Raw genomic sequence first — 20,235 nt, 5'->3', positions numbered from 1 at the left:
TGTATTAACATGATGAGAAAGTAACCAGGATAGATTACAGCATATCTGGTAAATAAAGATACTTCCCTATTTGAAAGGTACCTACAATGCAGTCCCAAAAAATATTTGTAGAGTGTGTGCTCAGATATTTGCACTAAATAACATATGGACGCTGATTTGCTATGCTATATTTTAGGCCAGAAGTTATACATCAGTAAGAACTAAGACAAATATATTCTTCTGTCTAATGTGCTATTAGTACATTCACTATTTGATACTTGGAAAATATCCCTAGCCTCTTTTTAAACAAAAACAAATATCTTTTTATTTGTTATGTATAAATCAGAAATCCAGTTTAAGGTTTGCGGCATGTATTTTTGAAATTTTTCCCATTGATAAATGATTTAGGAATTCCTCGTTTTCCCATTAAAGGCAGTATTATTTCAATGCTTTCTTTTCCTACAGAGCCTATTATTAAACCAGTGAAGACCAAGAAATTTTCCCTTATGGAGCAAACATTACCAGTTACTGTATATGAAATGGAGTAAGTAGAGCTTTAGATTTATTTCTTTTCCCTCTTCTTTTCCCTCCAACCTCTATTAGTGATTTTGCTTCTCTATGTTCTTTTCTTCACATCTTCTTTACAGATTGGCCACTAAAACTTTTAGTTGTTATAGTATCCATCTTAATTTATATTATGTTCTGAGAGATGTAGTCCAACTTATATGCAGCGTACAAGTTTAATTAAAGATGACTTAGTTCATATTATAACACTTGTGTTTCTGCACTATTCTTTTAAGTCAGTCTTAATCTATTTTTATATAATCATGCTTGCACTCCTACATTGTCTACCCTTTGTATTGTACTCAATTTTTCTGAAGGCTGAAACCAATTTTTCAGTCAGCAATTCTTTGTCGTGGGCTAACTCTTTCCTACTTATCTCATTATCTGCAGAACTTATAATCAGCACTATAGTAGTTTTTATTCTCTATTCTCAATGTTTGCTGCAAGTGGCCAGTAATGGGAAAGAGAGATGAGGAAATGCAGAATATTATCAGCATGAATTATAAATTACAATTATTAGAAACAGATATTTTTTTGAACTTTAATTGCTATTGATATCAAAAACATACAGTTGCTCATATTGCTTTCTTCCCATCTCAATTCAATAGGACAATACTCTTGCTTTGTACATTTTAATATGAGAACTTTTCCATTTTGTGAAGAGATTTTGGTAAAATATATTCTTATCACTCCAGTATTGGGAGATTCATTTAAGCTATTTAAATACACAACTGCAAAGTATAGTAAACTGATAAGGCTGTAATTATTTCCATCTCTGACAAGGATAAAATGGGAGACCAAATTTTCCTTAGGCAGTGATAATCACTAATATCTTTTTCCTCTCTTTGATTTTTTCTCTTAGTTTTCTTGCAGATTTGATGGACAACTCGGAACTGATCCGGAATGTTACACTTTGTGGACACTTACACCATGGGAAGGTGAGCATCTATTAAAATGCTCACTCATAGGGTCGGTTTATTTAATAAATAAATAAATAAATATGGTAATAAAAAATCTGTGAAATCATTCTAAGCTTTATTAATCATCATAGGATTATATCTGGTGTCTCAAGTTTTAAATTAATTTGAAATGAATGTTTTTAAATAATTTATTAAATACCTAATGGTGCTTTTCATAACGTTTTGAACATATGAAAGCCTCTTTTTTAATAAAAACAGAAACCATTTACTAAGAAAAGCTCATTTTTATTAGACAGATGAACCAATGAAGATACTTTAAACTGGCTTTCTCGATTGTTGAATTTGATGATCTAAACACCTCCTTTCAACTCTTATAATTCTGGGATTTGAGAGCAGCTTTTAACGTTAGTGGCATACACAGTATGTTTAAATAGAATAATCTGAAGAGATTTTAATAAGTTTTAATGTTTAATATACCTCTGAAATATGTGGAACAAAGTGTCTACAGTGTGTGTGTGTGTGTGACTGTGTCTGTCTGAGTGAGAGAAACAGAGAAAGAAAATTAAAAATGATAGTGCCGATAACTTCTTGACTTTTTTAACACTTCCCACTCCCATGCTGTTTAGTTGTTATTATGGGTCATCTTGTTTCTAACTGTAAAAAGAGCTAAAAGAACCACATCTTTATACTTCTTAACACTGCAGTTTAACTAGTTGGTGCATTTTTTTTTCTTCTTTTCTAATGTCTTTAGACTTGTTTTGTGGATTGCCTGATCGAACAGACACATCCCGAAATCAGGAAGCGATACGACCAGGATGTAAGTTCCATTATGCTGTTTCATTTTTTATGGGAAGTAGGTATATGGTACTATAAGCATATAAAAATGTGTTGAGAAGTGCTCTTTTGCGGGTCTGGAAAAAATATTCCTATAAATTAGATTCAAGATTCCTATATGGGCGAGCCCCAGACATGCAATAGAGAATATAAATATAGAACAGAAACAGGAAATGATTACTTATAAAGAACTTTTGTATGCTGAAGGAGGTAGATTGCAATTAAAATCATTACAGGTATTAAATGAAGAAGGGAGGAATTATACTTGGTTTCAATATGGGCAAATAAGTGCTAGATGGAAAGAAGATCAAAAAATTGGTATAATGCAAAGGGTGGAAAATTTAATAAAGCAAATTAGAAATCAGACCCAGGAGCATATAAAGAGATTGTATAATGTGTTGCTTGAAATAGATTCGGAAAAGGATTTGGTAAAGGATTGTATGATAAAATGGGCACAGAATATTCAGGAACCAATAATGTTGGAAACATGGGAGAAAATTTGGGTTAGAAATGTTAAGTTTACACAAGCACAGAATTAAAGGGAAAATTTTTATAAGATGTTTTATAGATGGCACTTAGATCCCAAAAAATTATCATGTATGTATCCTAATATCCAAGCGAAATGTTGGAGGTGTGATTGTGATGATGCTACATATTTTCATATTTGGTGGACTTGCAAGAAAATTAAGGTCTTTTGGATAAGAATTTGGTGGATTATTCAAAATGTACTGAAGAAGAAGATAAAGTTCCTGCCACAATTTTTCCTTTTGGGAATTATAACGGATTGTACAGGGATTGAGACTAAATTGATTCTGAATTTAATAACAGCAGCAAGACTGTTGATTGGACAATACTGGAAGAAAGAAGAGATACCTACAATAGAAGAATGGATATTGAAAGTTATTAATTTGGCTGAGATGGCTAAAATCTCAGCTTTTTTAAAAGACAATACGCAGGAAAGATATTTAATTGAATGGAAAAAATGGATTGATTATCTACAAAATAGATATCAGATTAAGAAATATCAGATTGCCTTTGAATAATTAGAAAGTTATTTTATGTTATGGGGAGGGGGTCGGGAGATGAAAAGCTTTGGATGTGGTTACTTGGAAGGGAAAATTTTATTCTATGTTTGGTTTATGTACAATACCTTGTGATTGACCCGGGAAGCCGGGGGAGGGAGGGGGGAAGGGGTTTTTTTGGGAGGGAGGGGGGAAAAAAGGGGGAAAAATGTTTTTGTTTTTTAAAACTCTTTCAATAAAAAAAAAAAAGCATATAAAAGTGATTAGTCTTCCAATTATATAATCCATTATAATCTAGATAGTTTTCTTGGGATTTTTGTGCAAGGAGTCACAGGTTCAGTTTTATCTTCTGCCATGGAAATTCGATGGTCACTTTGGGCCCTTCTCTTTCATATAGCAGAGCTTCATAAGACTGTTAGAATGAAATAAGATGTGAGCCTCATATAAGATGTTTCAATCTCTTGGAGGAAAATCAGGTTATAAATCTAAAGAATAAAAAATAATAATACATACATAACAACAGAGATTTCAGAGAACTTTTATGTGTCTTATTGAGGATAGATTGGAAAAGCAGAAATAAAATAAGCAATATTCATTATTACTTAACTGTCTGGATGAAATATTCTGCCTCAGTTAACTCAGTCTGAATGATGCTATTTCTGTTTTTTCTCAGCTTTGCTATACAGACATTCTATTCACTGAGCAAGAAGTAAGTATATTTAGGTGTGTGACTGACTATGGCCTTTTGGAAGTTTTGTATCTGTGATTCTTTTAATCTTGTATAGTATCCTGAATTAACTGTTTCATTATATCCCTACTATGTTTTGAGATATTAAAAACTGTATAAAACCAGACAACAATAAATTTTACTTCAATTCTAGCACATATAAAAAAGAGCCTGTTATCTCGGGCAGAATGTCAATTTTATTCACTATTTATTTTGTAGTGACCTATCAGGTTTTCCCTGTAACTTTATAAAAACCCTTATTGATCTTAATAGTCCTAAATCTAAAACTAATGTATGGAGTAAGGAACAGCTATGTTTTCAGTTGTTACTGGAATATAATTTCCAGTAATCCTAGCTCGTATAGCTATGCTGATGTGAATTTCGTTTCAGCAATTTCTTAAATCCTATCCCAATCCACATTTAATATTTTCTTTATACAAATATTGGATAAGGAAGCAGTTCCATTTATCTCAACAAAACCTTCTGACAATGAGTTCTGCAAGTGTAAACATCTTCCTTTTCTCCCTTTACATGTATAAATTTATATATTATTGTTTTTATCTTCTGCTTTTCTTTTTTCCTTAAATTTAAGAATTCCAGTTGTTTAGCTTTTCCAGGAAGAAATATGTTCTAATTCAACATTATTTTGGTTGTTCTTTTCTTTACTTTTATGTTGTTGTTGTTTTTAGGAAAGGGGAATCTGATCTGACCTAGAATAGATAAATATAAATTAATTCTGGTAATTTTATTCCTATTCTTATCTATAATACAAAATCTAGAAAAAAGGTTCCAGGTTCTCATAATATTATCTTTCTTGGTGCTCAAGGGTTTTCATTTTGTCAAATACCATACAACAGACCTCTAATTTAATGTTCAGTGCCTAGAATTCTAGGAATGTTCAGTATTCCTAGAAATATGTAGAATTTTTTTGATTCTTGCTATCCTAAATTTGTGATCCACAGTTTCATATTTTCATCCCTATCATGATCTTGTTTTTATTTCAGAGGGGTGTTGGGATTAAAAGCACACCAGTGACCATTGTCCTCCCAGACACCAAGGGCAAATCATTTCTCTTCAATATCATGGATACACCTGGTAAGTTGAATCATCAAGATACCTAGAAAACAGCAGAAATTTGGCCTAATAAGTTTTTACTCTACTATATTTAAAAAGAGAATCTTAAAATAGTGGTATATTTGTATATGGTATACAACAAAAAAATTTATACTGAATGACATGCAGTTCTTGACATCTGCATCTTTTGAAATTCTGTATTTAATTAATTACTGGTTTCATATCATCATATTCAGACAAATCTTAGTGGACTATAGTGAATATAGTGAAATGACAATTTAAGCATCTACATAGAAAACATGTAAATTGCAATAAATAAATGAGTACAATGTTGTAATAAAATAGCTCAAGAAATTAAATTGGCAAGATTATAAAAATGTTTGCTGAAATAATTTGATTTTTAATAGTTTCCTAAAATTGTTATTAAGGAAAAGGTGAGATTGATTTCTAGTAGGAGGCCATTCCAAAGCAATGGGACTGTTACAAAAAAGCAGTGTTACCTAGTGTTGGCATTCTTCACTGTTTCCTACAGTGAAGATCTGATAAGCCTGGCTGATATAATTGGGAGAAGGTAGTACTGCGGATACACAGGAGTCAAGGCATACCTTAAAGGTCTTTATAGTTCAATGTCAGCATATTAATTTACACTCAAACACAATCAGTTGCAGAAATTGTGTTACAAAGTGCCAATGTCAAGTATTAATAAGAATGCAGACCATTGCCTTCTGGACCAGTTGTAGTTTCCAAATTTTTTTCCAAGGGCAATCCCATTTAATGCACATTGCAGTAATCTAATCAGATGGTAATGGCTAGCTCCTTTTGCATCAAATGGGTTCACTCTTTTTGCACTACCCAAAGCTTGGTAAAGGTCCCCATAGCTATGGCCTCCACCTGCTATCCTACTATAAGTAATAAGTAAAGGAGGAGCACCAGATGATGAATGCCAGGAACAAAATATCAGGACCAAACGTGAAGTTCCCATTAAACTTCTGTATTAAAATTAATTTATTACTAGCTATGTCTATGCACAAAATTCTAGTAAACTAACGTTAGTATGCCTTGACGTTAGATAAGGTACAATGGAATTCAAGACTTAATCTGTTTGTGGCTATATAGAGATTCTAAGTTGATTCCTCTAAGTTGACTCTGTTGTGGCCTGCTGGCGGAGCCGGCAGCAGAGTCGGACAGTGAGGATGTTGGGGAGGAACTTGGGCCAGTCCTGGGGGCTGGGGAAAGCTTGGACAAGGGCTCTGCATCAGAGGCAGAGAGGGAGTTAGACAGCAGCGAAGCAGAGGAACAGCTGGAGCCCGTTCCCAGCATGGGCATGTGCAGAACTGCCAGAAGACAAGAACAATTAAGAAAGCAAGATAGACTCGCGAGTAAGTCCACACCTTGGAGATGATTGGCCCCTCCCATAGGACATAAAAGAGGAGCAAACAGGATGTGGGCTTTTGCAGGAAGCAATTAGTTCATCTCATTTCAATATTGAAAAGTTCCGTTCATGATTCTAATAGACTTGGTGCCAAGTTTGGCCTTGCTCTGCATTTGGAAATTGGTTCTCTGGCAGCGTTCCAAGTGAGATAAGGTGGGGGTTGATAAATATTCCGCTGAAAGACTGTTTGCCAAAGCCATGTTGACTGTGAATGAACAGAATTCACAGTTGTGTTAATAAAAGAGGTTTTACCAGGATTAAGACTTTGCTTCATGCTTTCTGAGGAAGCCTAGGTCAGAACAGACTCTGCCTCCAAGTTCTGCCACTCCTCCTACAATGGACTTGATATTTCTAGAACAGGTGTTAGCAACCCACAGCTCCAGAGCCATATGTGGCTCTTTCATCCCTCTGCTGCGGCTTGCTGTCGCTCTGTCGCAGCAGAGGGATGAAAGAGCTGTCACCCTGTTGTGCTGGTGGCGATGGCCAGAGCCTTAGTTCGGAAGTAAATCTCCCTGCACTTGCCTTTACGCAAAACAGCATTCCACCTTTGTTGTGGTACATTTGCTATTGCTGCCTCTAAGGCCTACTTGCTGCTCTCGCAGCACTTTGCACAGCACAGTGAAATTTAGTGCACTTCATAATGGAGAAGGGGTCCCCTCCTGGAGCCCATTACAATGCAGAGCCACAATGCAACTATCCGTCGTTGTCGTCTCACTCTCAGCTCCCGAATGTCAGTTGCTTTTCCTGTAGAGCTGCCAATGTTGTGATGCCCCACCTCTCTGCCGGCCAGCTCGTCTTCAGCTCTCTGCAGACCATTTGATCATCAGCGCGCTGCTCCTGTGCTCATCAGCCTCTGGACATCAGATTCCCACCACCCAGCATGGATTCAGGAGTTCCTCCCCCTCCCGGGGGGTGGGAGAGATGTGTATTTTAAGGGCGAAATGTGTCTCTGAAAGTCCAGAAAATAGTTTTGCCATTTTGTTCATAAATTCATTGACAGAGAGAGGGAGGGGAGGGAAAGAAAGAGACGAGAGACAAAGAAGGGAAAGAGAGAAGGAAAGCGTAGGAAAGAGAAAGACAAACCGAGAGAGAGAAAATATGAACAATATTTTTACAGAACTATAAATACGTTGAGATTTTTGAGGCAAGCAGCCGAGAGACGAGGTCGGGTGTGACAAGAGGTGGTTGGGAGGGGAGAGGTTAGGCAGGACTGGGTGTTACAAATAATTTAACAGCCAGTTCTCTGCCCTAATGACAGGCTGCGTAGGCGTGGCGGGGGATCATGTGACTAGGTGGGAGTGAGTCACATCGAGTTGGCCATGCCCACCCAGGTTTTGTGGCTTCTGGTGTTTTCTGCGGGAAAGTGATCCAAATGGCTCTTCAAGTGTTAAGGTTGCAGACCCCTGTTCTAGAGTAATGTCTACCCATCCAGAGATACATTGGCATTGAGAGAGTCTCTTTGTATAAATAGTAACTCCATCTCATTAAAATTCAACTTTAGTCCCCTCCAGATCCTTTAAGACTCCAAGCACTGTGACAGGACATTGACAATCTCCCATACTGCCTGAGGTAGTAATATAAAATCAATCAACATATTGATGATACTTCATCAGACTATTGGATGACCTCACTTAGTGGGTTCATATAGATGTTCAAATTTTAACATCTTTTAAAATTGATTTGGAACAAATGTTTGGATTTCACATTATTGTACTATCTCATAATTTTTCAGGTTTCTGGGCCAGCATAAAGAAAATGGTGCTGCTGCTACTACTACTGCAACATTGATTTTAAGGATTGATTCCTTAAAATAGTGGCATTTTTTAAAGGCTAGTTTCTTTTTTCCTAAGCCAATTTAAGGATATTATTGGTTATATTTTAGATTTTACTTATGTAAAATCTGCTGGTATTCTACCACAGGGCTACAAATTTTCTTTCTACAACAAGTTCAAGCCGGGTCTTTTTCAAGGTTTACTTATTCATGGAAACGTGTTTCCAGGAATTTCTGGACACTGGAAATCAGCAAATACTTTTAAGAATATTTTTAGATTGGCAGTATTCTTTGTTTCCCTATTGGACGTAAAAAATGCCATTGACTTGTAATGTTCAAAGCTTTGCAGCACAATCGGCTGATTTCTCATGTTCTAATTATCTTTATTTCCTAAGGGGAAAAATGTACTGATTTGTCATTTTTTAATTGTGTTTTTTGTTTTTTTAATTCCTAAAGGTCATGTAAACTTCTCTGATGAGGTCACAGCAGGTCTTCGCATTTCTGATGGTGTGGTACTTTTCATTGATGCAGCTGAGGGGGTGAGTGTGTGTGTTCTCTTAGGCTGGTTTTTTTCCTACTGGAAAAAGACACAATACTTCAGATAAACAAGTATAGGTAGTCCTCAACTTACTACCTCAATTGACCCCAATATTTCTGTTGCTAAGTGAGACATTTGTTAAGTGAGTTTTCCCCATTTTACCATCTTTTTTGCTGCAATTGTTAAGTGAATCACTGCACTTGTTAAGTTAGTAACATGTTTGTTAAGTGAATCAGGCTTTCTCATTGCCTTTGCTTGTCAGAAGGTCAAAAGGCGATCACATGACCCTGGGATATTGCAGCTGTCATAGGTATGAGTCAGATGTCAAGCATCTGAATTTTGGCCACTGATCACATGATCATGGGAATGCTGTAATGGTTATAAATGTGAAAAATGGTCATAAGTCACTTTTTTCAATGATGTTGTAACTTTGAACTTTGATATTGTGAATGAACTATTGTAAGTTAGGACTACTTGTACACAGATTGTTTAGACAGAAAGGAAGAACAGCTATCTCCCCCCCTCCAATTCTGAAAGAAGACTGTTTGCAGCCTAAATGATTATAAAAAAATGAAAAGGAGAAGGAGAGTTATTGTTTCAAATATCTACTCAGATTAGGAAAAGAAACATGTTATATTCACAGTTCCCAAACTGTATCTCAGTGCACTGGGGCATTGCAGTGAACTCAAAAGAGTGCCACAGGATTGTAAACTTTCAGATTGAGATGTAGTAGTTCACAATTTTGACCTATGGCACTATGAAAAAATGACTAAGATGCTAAGAGAATTTTGAAGCAAGAAACCTGGAAACATTTGAGTTACATTATTAAAATTGACATAAAATTTTTTTAAGCAATCTGGCATTTGAGCCTCAAGATGGTTTCTAAAATCTCTATTCTTACAATTTCAAGGAAAGACTACAGACTACATACCTCAGTTTCTTTCTTCCTCTTCCTTTTGAGTCATTTGAATTGATAGCTCTATCTGTTAAGCATGAGGTTTTATCCAAGGGTAAAGATTGCCCAGTGCAGAAATAGAAAAGGTTATACAAATAGCTTTCTTTTTTTGGTAATGGCATCCTTTCTGACTTTTTTCTCTATGTTTGCATAGGCTTAGATGTCTGTGTACTATAAAATATAATGCACTACAATTAAACCTGTAATTGGCTGATATTTTATGCAGTATAGAGATTTATTTTGTGAAAAGTTATTTTTATTTTAATATTTATATTAGATTGATAGATAAATAGATCAGACAGGCAAGCTTACAGTTGAGCATACTTGTTATGTAGGCTGCTCCTCCACCAGATAAGATGCAGTGTTTTATTCTTCAAGCCCTACCTGATGCCATTATCTATTATGTCTCCCTTTAGGTCATGCTGAACACTGAGCGGTTAATAAAGCATGCAGTACAGGAAAGATTGGCAGTGACGGTGTGTATTAACAAGATTGACAGGCTGATATTAGAACTAAAGCTGCCACCTACTGATGCCTATTATAAGCTGCGGCACATAGTGGATGAAGTCAATGGCTTAATCAGGTACAGAAATGAGATTGCTTATAATAGTTACGCATGAATCCTACTGCCTCAACATTTAATACAGCTATCAATTCAGAACATCAGACTTCCTTAAACATCACATTTTTTAAATGTTGAATTTGGGAAGATTCTATTTTAAAATATTTGGGTTTTTTTAAGAAAATGATTTTAAAAGTACACCTAGAATATAATTCATCTTTTGCTCATATAATTTTACTTATTGCTGTAAACATGTGCTCTTACACCTCGGATTCATTGAATAAAACTTTTAGTTAGCAACTTGACATTAATTAATTCAAAACAAAAAGCTTTTGGCAAAAGCTTTAATGTGGATTCATGTTTATCTTATGATCTTACTGTTTCTCTTGATGAAGTTGTTTGATACTATATTTTCTTGTTTTCAGCATGTATTCCACAGATGAGAACCTGATCCTTTCACCTCTTTTGGGCAATGTCTGTTTTGCCAGCTCTCAGTTTAGCATTTGTTTCACACTGGGTTCCTTTGCCAAGATATATGCTGACATGTATGGTAAGCATTGGATAAATAACTATCAACTATGTTAAGACATCCTCTTATCTAAAAGGCTAATCCAATTGCAAAATCCGTATGTTGTTTGTCCAAATGTTTGTTATATTTTATTTTTTCAGTGTTGATGTATGGATTGTCCATACGTATTTAGATTTACCAGTTGCAAATATTACATCACAGTCAAACAAGCCCAGCAGTTGAGGCTTTCCACTGATAGAGCTGTATAGCTTGAAAGTAGCAGAGATAGGAATCTGGCTTGTCTGCTGTTTCAATCATAATTCCTAAGGAAAACTTTACTTGAATAAATAAATGATCCTTGTATACTTTCCCATAGTCACAAAGTTTAGCATGTGTTCATTTTAAAGGCTGGGGCCTATGTTCTTCACAGTGATGCTCCCTGAGAAACAATGTTGATATTCTGTTCATCGCTTAGTGAGCAGCATGTTCTCAGAGAGTCATCTTTTTCTACTAAAGCTTACTAGAAGGTCTTGCTATTTTGTTAAGAATCTTTTAATCTACCTGTCCATCTGTCCATCTTTTAAAGTGAAAAACAAGTTCCAAAAGCTGCCGAGCAAAGATTTAGGAGACCTTTCAAACTGGAGTTCAGTTGTTTACAAAATAATAGAATATTAAAATTTCCAAATGACTTTTGAAGCATTTTCCCTGGAATGTCTTTGACTTTCTTTATTTTTTATCTTTTTCCCCTTAACTCTATGCATCCCATGTAAGAACACCTAAGAGCTAAAGAATGATTATTGAATAAGAACTTCTATCTTGCCTCTGTCATAACCTCATTTAAGTATTCTTTTAAGGAATTTACCCATTACACATTCATGATATATATTTATATGGTATGTGCATATACAAATACAAGCTCTTGGAACATTCTGATCTTCTGCAGCTATGTATATTGGTCTCTTGCATTGGTCTCTTCTCTATTTTTTTCTTATTTATTAAATCACTTTAGCATCCTCTCAGTTTGTTTAGTGTCTATGGAGATTCTGTCATCGGGAATGGTTGTCTCAAAAGTGCTTTTTCAAGAGGCAACTGGAGTTTCTGGTTTTTCTTTGAAGATGTTTCAATTCTTCAGCTTTGACTGGCTGGTGGGGAATGGAAGGCTTTATACTCCTTACAGGCATCTGGTCATTTGCATTCTTTAGTGAGTCATTAACGTCACCTGGAGGTTTATCTATGTCATCAGGATCATCTGAATGGTGCAAATGGTCTCAGTGGTCTCAAAGGGTCTCACTTTGTTTCTTCACTTGCCATCCAGACTACACACCAATTTTCATAGTTTCCCACTTCTAATTAGTAATCAAGCCTTATATTTGGAGTTGTAATACATGTGTGTATATTCAGTTTCAGTTAGTAATATTGTATCTCAAGTTGTGACGGGCAGAGAAGGGCCACTAGTAAAAAGGATTCAAATGGGATGCTTTAAAATATGGATAGCACACAGGCTTCTAATCCCAGGTTGCTTCCTTCATTAAGATCAGAAGGGAGAAATATGGTCTGGTATAACATGCATCATGAAGGGTTGCAGCTTTTTGTAAATTGCCCAATTGCTTACTGAGGGGAAAATTTCAAGATAGATATTCAAAAGAAGAATTTAGATTCTATAGTATCTTCAGAATTTTCCTCCTCAAGCAACAGCCTGTCTATTTTCATTGCAGCTCCTCATTAAGTTCTGTTTCATTTTCTCATTATATTAGAGTGGAACAGAGGAAAACCTACTGGAAATTGGCTATTGTACAGATTGTTAGAACTGAAATGAGATTCCACTTCTTTCTGCTTGTTACAGGAGACATCAATTACCAAGAGTTTGCTAAACGACTGTGGGGAGATATTTATTTCAATCCCAAAACGTAAGGAACAACTATTTTATTATCTATCCATCTATTTGATTTATATGATTGCCCAATGAACAATATAAAAAAATAAAAACAAATATAAAAAAGATAAAACACAGAAGCTCAGAATTTTTTTTAAAAATTGATCAACACAACAAAGAACGGGGTTCTGTTACACACCTATTCCCCAGGCTTGAGTGCAAAACCGCGTCTTCAAGGCCAGTAGGGACAGGGACAGGGACAATCTGATCTCTGGGGGGGGGATGATATTCCAGAGGCTGGGTGCCACAGCAGAAGAGGCTCTCATCTGGGCCCTGTCTGTCAACACTCCATAGCGGATAAGTGAGTGAATTTCTTCTGGTAGAATTAGAGAATAAAATGGGGGCATTGTTGAGTTTTGCTTTCCAGTTACTTTAAGACATGGCTAGAATGTTCCTAAGCATATTGGTACAACACCAAAAGATGGAAACAATTGGCAAGAGATAGTTTGTGGTATTTTTGCTGACATGGTGAATAAATGGGGTGAATGGATATCTTGGTCTATGAGAAGGGAGCAAGGGATTGTCTCTTCTGTGAATGCACATCCATGCAGAATTGAGGTGGAATATTAGAATAGAAAATAAAATAGAATTGAATTGAAATCTTTATTGGCCAAGTGTGATTGGACACACAAGGAATTTATCTCTGGTGCATAAGCTCACAATGTACATATAAACATCAAGTTATAGGTCATAATTATAGTTATAATCGTTAATCATAAGTTACAAAACAACAATAAATCACAAGAAACCCAGAGGAGAAGATAATAGCGAAAGTGAGAAATGAGACAGTGCTGTTGGAATTAAGTGTTCAGCAGAGTGATGGCACAGGAGGGAAATTGGGTGTTTTGACATGCAGTGCTCTATAGTGGCATCCTGAGAGGAGACGTTGAAATAGATTATGTGCAGGATGTGAAGGGTCTGTAGATATTTTTTCAACCCTCTTTCTGGTTCATGCAGTATACAGATCTTCAGTGGAAGGCAGGCTGATTGCAGTTGTTTTTTCTGCAATCATAACTATCTGTTAATGACTGTACTTGTCCTGTTGGTTGCTGTGCCAAACCAGTTATTGAGGTATATGTATGAACAAATGCATTTCTGCTTATTCTGACAAGCAAATCAAACTGCTTTCTCAGATATTCAAAACCTGAGTCATTTCAGAAGAGATTTTGATAGCTGTGGTTGCATTCCATCTGGTATTTAATCTCCAATTTCACTCATCTGATGTTCAAGAGAAATGGGGGGGGGGATGAAATTGTAACTATTACTCTGATTGGTATGGTTGGGAAAATAAAATGGGAGCATTTTTTAGGGTTTTTTTCCCAGTTACTTTGATACATGGCTACAATGTTCCTAAGGATTTTGGTACAACACTAGAATAGGATTTTTAAGTGTCATGCATGGTCAGTTATGTATTATTTTGTATGTTCTAGGAGAAAATTCACTAAAAAAGCACCAACAAGTAGTTCCCAGCGAAGCTTTGTGGAATTTATTCTTGAGCCTCTTTACAAAATATTGGCCCAGGTAGGTTTTTAACTCTGGAAAACATAATCATGTTTTCTTTGGGAATATTGGAAATGTAAGCTATTTTTACAATATGAGAGTCATGTCATTTCAAGAAGAAAGATGAGCAGAAAAAAAACCTTATCCTTCATTTCCAAGAATAAAACATTAGGGGTATTTGCCTCAAGCAGTTATATACTTTACTATGCTACATGTATTTAAGCAACAATATGACAGCCATCTGTCAGCAGTTGTCTACTTATATCTAGAGAGTAGATTTCCAAAAGCTCTTAGCTCTGGGATTCTTTATCTGACATCTATCCTGTTTGCATAAACTTCAGAAAATAAAATAGTTTTCTTCCTTAGTTCAAAAACTAAATTGCTTCCTATAGTGAGAGATAAACTAGTGAATTAAAACAGTCCAGGAAGAGATAGGCAAAGCTTTTTAACAGAGCAAACAGTTAAATGTTCTGAAGGAGGATTGTTCTATAACAACAGAAAAAGCAGCCTGCAATGTAGGAAACAAATTTGAGAGAATACATCAATCTAAGAAGAGGACGTTAGAAGAAAGGTTGTTTCTGTTGATATATTTTTATTTTAAAGCAATTTATAGCCAAATTAAAACTGTTCAAACGTAAGGTACTTTCAAAGGGTTAAAATTGTTGACAAAAACATGCCTGATAAAGCAGTAACAGTAAAAACTACAGATTTTTTTTTAAAAAAAATATTACAGGATTAAAAATAGCACAGCAGGATCTTTAAAATGCCTGAGATAAATAAAGAACCTTTAACAAGCACAGAAAAGCCAATGAAGATAATGCTGGGTGTACCTCAGTTGGCTTGATGTTACTGTGTCAGAAGACTACTAGTGAAAAGACCTATACCTGGTTAGCCACATTTTGCATTTTAGCAGGAAGGGTAGCCAGAGCTGACCCTCTGAAGAAGATTTTGGTATACAAGTAGGAGTGTAAACAAATTTACATTCCTTCAGTTATTTTAGATGCTTTGTCCCTTTACTTTGTCTCTTCTCAGATACAAAATTGCTTTTCTTGGTTTATTCAAAAACAAATACATATAAAGGCAGCCATGATTGAATCTGACAACTTGTTGAATTGACTGAGACGGTGCTTTCTAGCTGCATAGTCCCCATTGTGTGACTGTTTATTCTCTTGTAATCCCTTCCTCTCCAATTTCTCTGCAAGGAGATAAAAAAGAAAAAGAACAGGTCATTGCAACATAAATCAGTCATATTCCCTTGATCAACATAAAGAGTAAAATTAGATTATATATTAAAGAAAGCTTGACAAGCATGAAGCAAAGAAGAGTCTCTCTTCTATGGCAGTATGCCAAATGTTCTGAAACCAGACCTCCAGTTACATTTGTTTATCTTTCTGATGTTTAGTTATAGATATTCAGTCAGCAGTCAGAAAAAAATATCACTGATTTTTTTAAACAGAATCTATGCATTGAATCCAGAAATATATTCAGCAAAGCAAACTGGAGATACATATTAATTACTGGATTTTTCGGTCCTCAGAAGTGGGTGAAATGTCTGCGTCTTATAGAGTGAATGTTGCCAAAGCCCCGCCCACCCACCCTTGGGCCTCTGCCTCTCAGCAATTTGCCTCTTATAGCAAATAGCAAGCAGCCTGGTCAGCTTCAGTATAGGCTGATTTAGCACAAGCAGCTGATTGACAGTTGGATCAGCCTCCCGGAATACTGCCAATCAGCTATTCCAGACTGCTGGGATCATTGTTGCCCATCGCCACTGCCGCCCATCATCACCTCCACAAGGAGGCGATGGAGGGCAGCAATCTCCGCAGCCTGGAACAGTTGATCAGCGAAATTCCAGGAGGCAGATCCAACTGCCAATTAGCTGCTCATGCTAAATCAGGCTGTGCTGAAGCTGACCAGGCTGTTGTGGTTTGCTGCAAGGAGGCAAATTTCTGGGAGGCAGAGGCAGATTTTTTTTTTCTTGTTTTCCTCTCCAAAAGCTAGGTGCGTCTTGTGATCTGGAGCATCTTATAGTGTGAAAAATATGGTATTCGATTCATAATTTTTGAAATCTCCAAGAACAACCCAGAACAAATGGGATAAAACTACCACACATTAAAATATGTAATGTTTACTTTACATAAAGTATTTGAACATAAAGATGAGATTTTCTTATTAATTATTGATAGATTTTCTTATTGGTATTTTAAAAAAACCCAACCAGTTTCAGAAGAAATTCTTTATCTTGAGCCAAAGAAGCAACTACTGATTTATATTTCATATCTTATTCCACTTTTGATAATTAATCATTTTGTTAATCCTTTATTGGAAATCATTTTCTAAGACCATTTTAGAATACTTAAGAGATAGTTGTTTTTCCATGACCTTACATAATTTAGAAACAAGACATTTACATGAATCTCAGAGGTTCAGTTCCAGTTTTTCAAAATTTGTCCAGAGTTTACTTGCTTGGGCTTTACTTATGAATTAAAAAGGAATTATCTAAACAGTAAGTGGTGTAACCAGGTGCAGCTTAGAGGATTTTGTTCATCAATTATCATTTCTAAAATAATAGGTTTTTTGGAACAGCAGAATCCCTTCAGTCTATAATTGTTTATTGGTCTTAGCTTAGAAAGTAAAGTGACAGAAACAGAAAGGGAGGAAGCATTGTATTGTGGGGATCATATTTGTATTGTCAGTATAAATCACATAGTCACTCCTTCCAATTAATATAATCTTCACTACTTGCATCTTTCAATTATTTTCCTACATCCATTTTGCGCAGGTAGTTGGAGATGTAGATACTACCTTGCCTCGAACTTTGGATGAACTGGGAATTCATCTGACCAAGGAAGAGTTGAAATTAAACATCCGCCCCCTCTTGAGGCTTGTGTGCAAGAAATTCTTTGGAGAGTTCACAGGTAAAAATAATTATATTTTTCCTAACTCCCTAAACCTTCCCTGGCTAAGGATAGCTAAACATGTGTTGCAATAACTATTCAGTGTTATCTGACAGAGAGCATCCTTGATTTGAGACAAGCTAACATAAAAATCTGTGAATGAAAGCTCAAAGTAACAGGATGAAGAGAAATGTTTTACTGCAAAGATGTTCCTGAATAAGCTGCTTTATTTTTTCTGGAGAAAGGGCAACTTATTTTGGATGTAAGCCTATCCCTGGTGATACGCAGTGTTTTTAGCTCAGCAAGTGCCCTTGGGCCAATGACTTCCTCTCAGCCTAATTTTACAAGGATAACATGAATTTGACTGGTACATAAACCTGAACTTTTAAAACAAATGACAGCATTAAAATATTATAAAATTCAAGTTTATTATCCTGGATGTCTCAGTTTTATTCTCTGCTATAGATTAAAAGAATTGTTATTAGAGTGGGCCTCAGAGTAATAACATACTGCTTATGTTCGTTTATATATTAGAAAAATTATTAGGCTCTTTTCAGTATACAAGATGGTTTTCAAAATATTTTAAAAGACTAAAACTAACATACAAATCAGAACATTAAAAGGAACCATACAAGTGCTAAACGTCTAATCACTGCAGAGTGATTAACCTAATATGGATTGCAATGAAAACTATTCCATTGTTTCTTTAAAGTTGAAATGCTATGCATACAGTATATTGCAAGAGAGTTTATATATGCTGCAAAGTGTTATTTCTCTTGTATATATTGAATCCTCTGCATTTCTATTTTAATGGGCTACCCTAATTTTTTATTTCTTTAACTATGAATGTTGATTTATTTTTTATCATTCTGTTCAGAATTCTTATGTTATTTATAATTCATTAAAATGCAACACTACAACAGATAAAATCTTTTAATCTTAAAATCATACATAAGGGACAATGCCCAGGTGAACACAATTTAGTTTTACTTTGGAAAGTTTGTCAGTGTGTGCAAAATAGTATTCCATCATTGGGAAAGGATAAGTGTTCACTATAAGGAATGTTTTTTCTCTTCTAATCAAAGAATCTGAAGATGAATCTTATCAGAATATCATGTAGGGAATGGACTGGCATGAAATGAGATGTATCCTCAGTTATATATATCTTAGATAATTTTAGAACTTTATACCCACACTTCAGCTCGTCCTAAACATCTTTCAAAACTGATACCTTCCAGGTTTCTACAATATAATTTCAGATTAAATAAAGAAAAAAATTAGGTTGCTGTTCTAGAATAGATGCTACTGCGTAAAAAAATAATAATACAATTTAATATAGCAGGTATTCTGGACATGAAAGAGACTATAATGCAATGGAAAATTAGAAAGAGGCAGAAGCTTCTATCTCTGCCTTTTCAAAATACAGATGTATTGCTGTTCCATTTACCTTTGTTCTAGGTTTTGTGGATATGTGTGTGCAACACATCCCCTCCCCTAAAATAGGGGCAAAGACCAAGATTGAGCATACTTACACAGGCGGCGTTGACTCTGACCTAGGAGAGGCCATGAGTGAATGTGATCCTGATGTAAGAGTTTTATTTACTCTTTGTTTGTTTGTATTGGGCATCAGACTGGTTTGTGCAGTTGTGCTTGAGTAGCATTTTATTGTATTTTACTACATTTTATGTTATTGTTACTAAATAAAAGAAGAAATGTAGAAATAACACAGAAGAAAAGAGGAACTTTTAAACTGAAGCATTGCCTTTCTCAAACTTACAAATGTGTAAGTTGCTTATTTCACTTTAGCAGTTTTTTATTCCAATGCAAATTATGTAAAATGTTTGTGGTTAGATAATAGCATTGCTGAATCTCACTGACAAAATATCCTTTAATTCATTGCTCTTTAGAGTAGATGTGCTGCATCTACAATTTGGAAATCAGGTTTCTGAGGGATGGGTACAAAAATTGTTTTAAACTTTGTAGGTGCTGAAAATTATCAGACAGCATTTTCTGTCTCATCCTTTTGCTAATGGGTCAGAGGAGTAAGGGACCAGTTGGGCAGAGATGGCTGACTTATAGTAGTCCATTTTAAATGCCTTAGCTTCAGGCGTAGCATGTTATTTCTCTCAGAAACATGGAGTCTGTATAAAACTATGTAGGGCAGCAAATTTTAGTGACTTGCTTGTTCTAGTGATGAATAAAGAGATCAGAATGCACAGATCATTCCTATGCTTTGCTAGGAATGATGAAAGATAACCATCTGCAACAGGCATATGCCCAAGGATTTTTTTGAGACTCCATCCTGAAGAAAAGTACAATTGTCGCAAGACACAAATATATTTATATTTAAAAATGAAGCATAATTCCCAACATCAATGTATGGCTCATTTTGTGTACCACTGGGGCATTCCAACAGGATTTCTAAAGCCTATGATGGTTCCTTCAATTCAGAATACTGCAATTCCATAAGATAAATACACTGTTAAAGTGATATCAGCCTTAATAATGAGCATTGGCCATTCAAAATTTCTCAGATGCAGCCTTGGGATTCAGTAAATCAGAATGTCACTGTGACTACTGGTTTCAAGATTTGTATAATTATTGTGATGATGATATTTAAAGAAATTATATATGGTAAATTAAAAGGTGATTTTTACCAAAACTAAAAATTCTTTTGAAAGGGTCCACTTATGTGCCACACCACGAAAATGTATAGTACGGATGATGGGGTCCAATTCCATGCATTTGGTAGGGTGTTAAGTGGAACCATCCATGCAGAGCAACCTGTCAAGGTCCTTGGAGAAAACTATACTCTAGAAGATGAAGAAGATTCACAGATTTGCACTGTGGGACGCCTTTGGATCTCTGTAGCAAGGTAGATGATTCTTAGAAAAAAAAAATCTTTATTTATTCGTATCCCACATTAGAATTTATTATATTATTACTGTGCGCTAGTAAACTGCCCACAGTCACCTGCTGAGATGGGTGGTAATTTCATAGGTAGGTAGGTAGGCAGGCAGAC

At 35.4% G+C, this 20,235-nt stretch overlaps 1 protein-coding gene across 1 annotated transcript in view; it reads left to right on the top strand.

The window, feature by feature from the left end:
* Nucleotides 1-20,235, top strand: part of EFTUD2 (elongation factor Tu GTP binding domain containing 2) — a 35,849-nt gene that overhangs the window by 2,185 nt on the left and 13,429 nt on the right. The window contains exons 4-16 of the mRNA XM_058181260.1: nt 445-523; nt 1,406-1,481; nt 2,215-2,280; nt 3,993-4,028; nt 5,051-5,141; nt 8,780-8,862; nt 10,233-10,399; nt 10,804-10,928; nt 12,730-12,793; nt 14,250-14,344; nt 17,103-17,234; nt 18,672-18,799; nt 19,895-20,088. Of these exons, the coding sequence (XP_058037243.1) occupies nt 445-523; nt 1,406-1,481; nt 2,215-2,280; nt 3,993-4,028; nt 5,051-5,141; nt 8,780-8,862; nt 10,233-10,399; nt 10,804-10,928; nt 12,730-12,793; nt 14,250-14,344; nt 17,103-17,234; nt 18,672-18,799; nt 19,895-20,088 (1,336 nt within the window). The remainder of the gene's footprint in view (nt 1-444; nt 524-1,405; nt 1,482-2,214; nt 2,281-3,992; nt 4,029-5,050; nt 5,142-8,779; nt 8,863-10,232; nt 10,400-10,803; nt 10,929-12,729; nt 12,794-14,249; nt 14,345-17,102; nt 17,235-18,671; nt 18,800-19,894; nt 20,089-20,235) is intronic.

This window comes from Ahaetulla prasina, chromosome 4 (assembly GCF_028640845.1).
Source record: "Ahaetulla prasina isolate Xishuangbanna chromosome 4, ASM2864084v1, whole genome shotgun sequence".
In the NCBI taxonomy this organism is placed as follows: Eukaryota; Metazoa; Chordata; class Lepidosauria; order Squamata; family Colubridae; genus Ahaetulla; species Ahaetulla prasina.
This window is presented reverse-complemented; position numbering and strand designations above follow the sequence as displayed.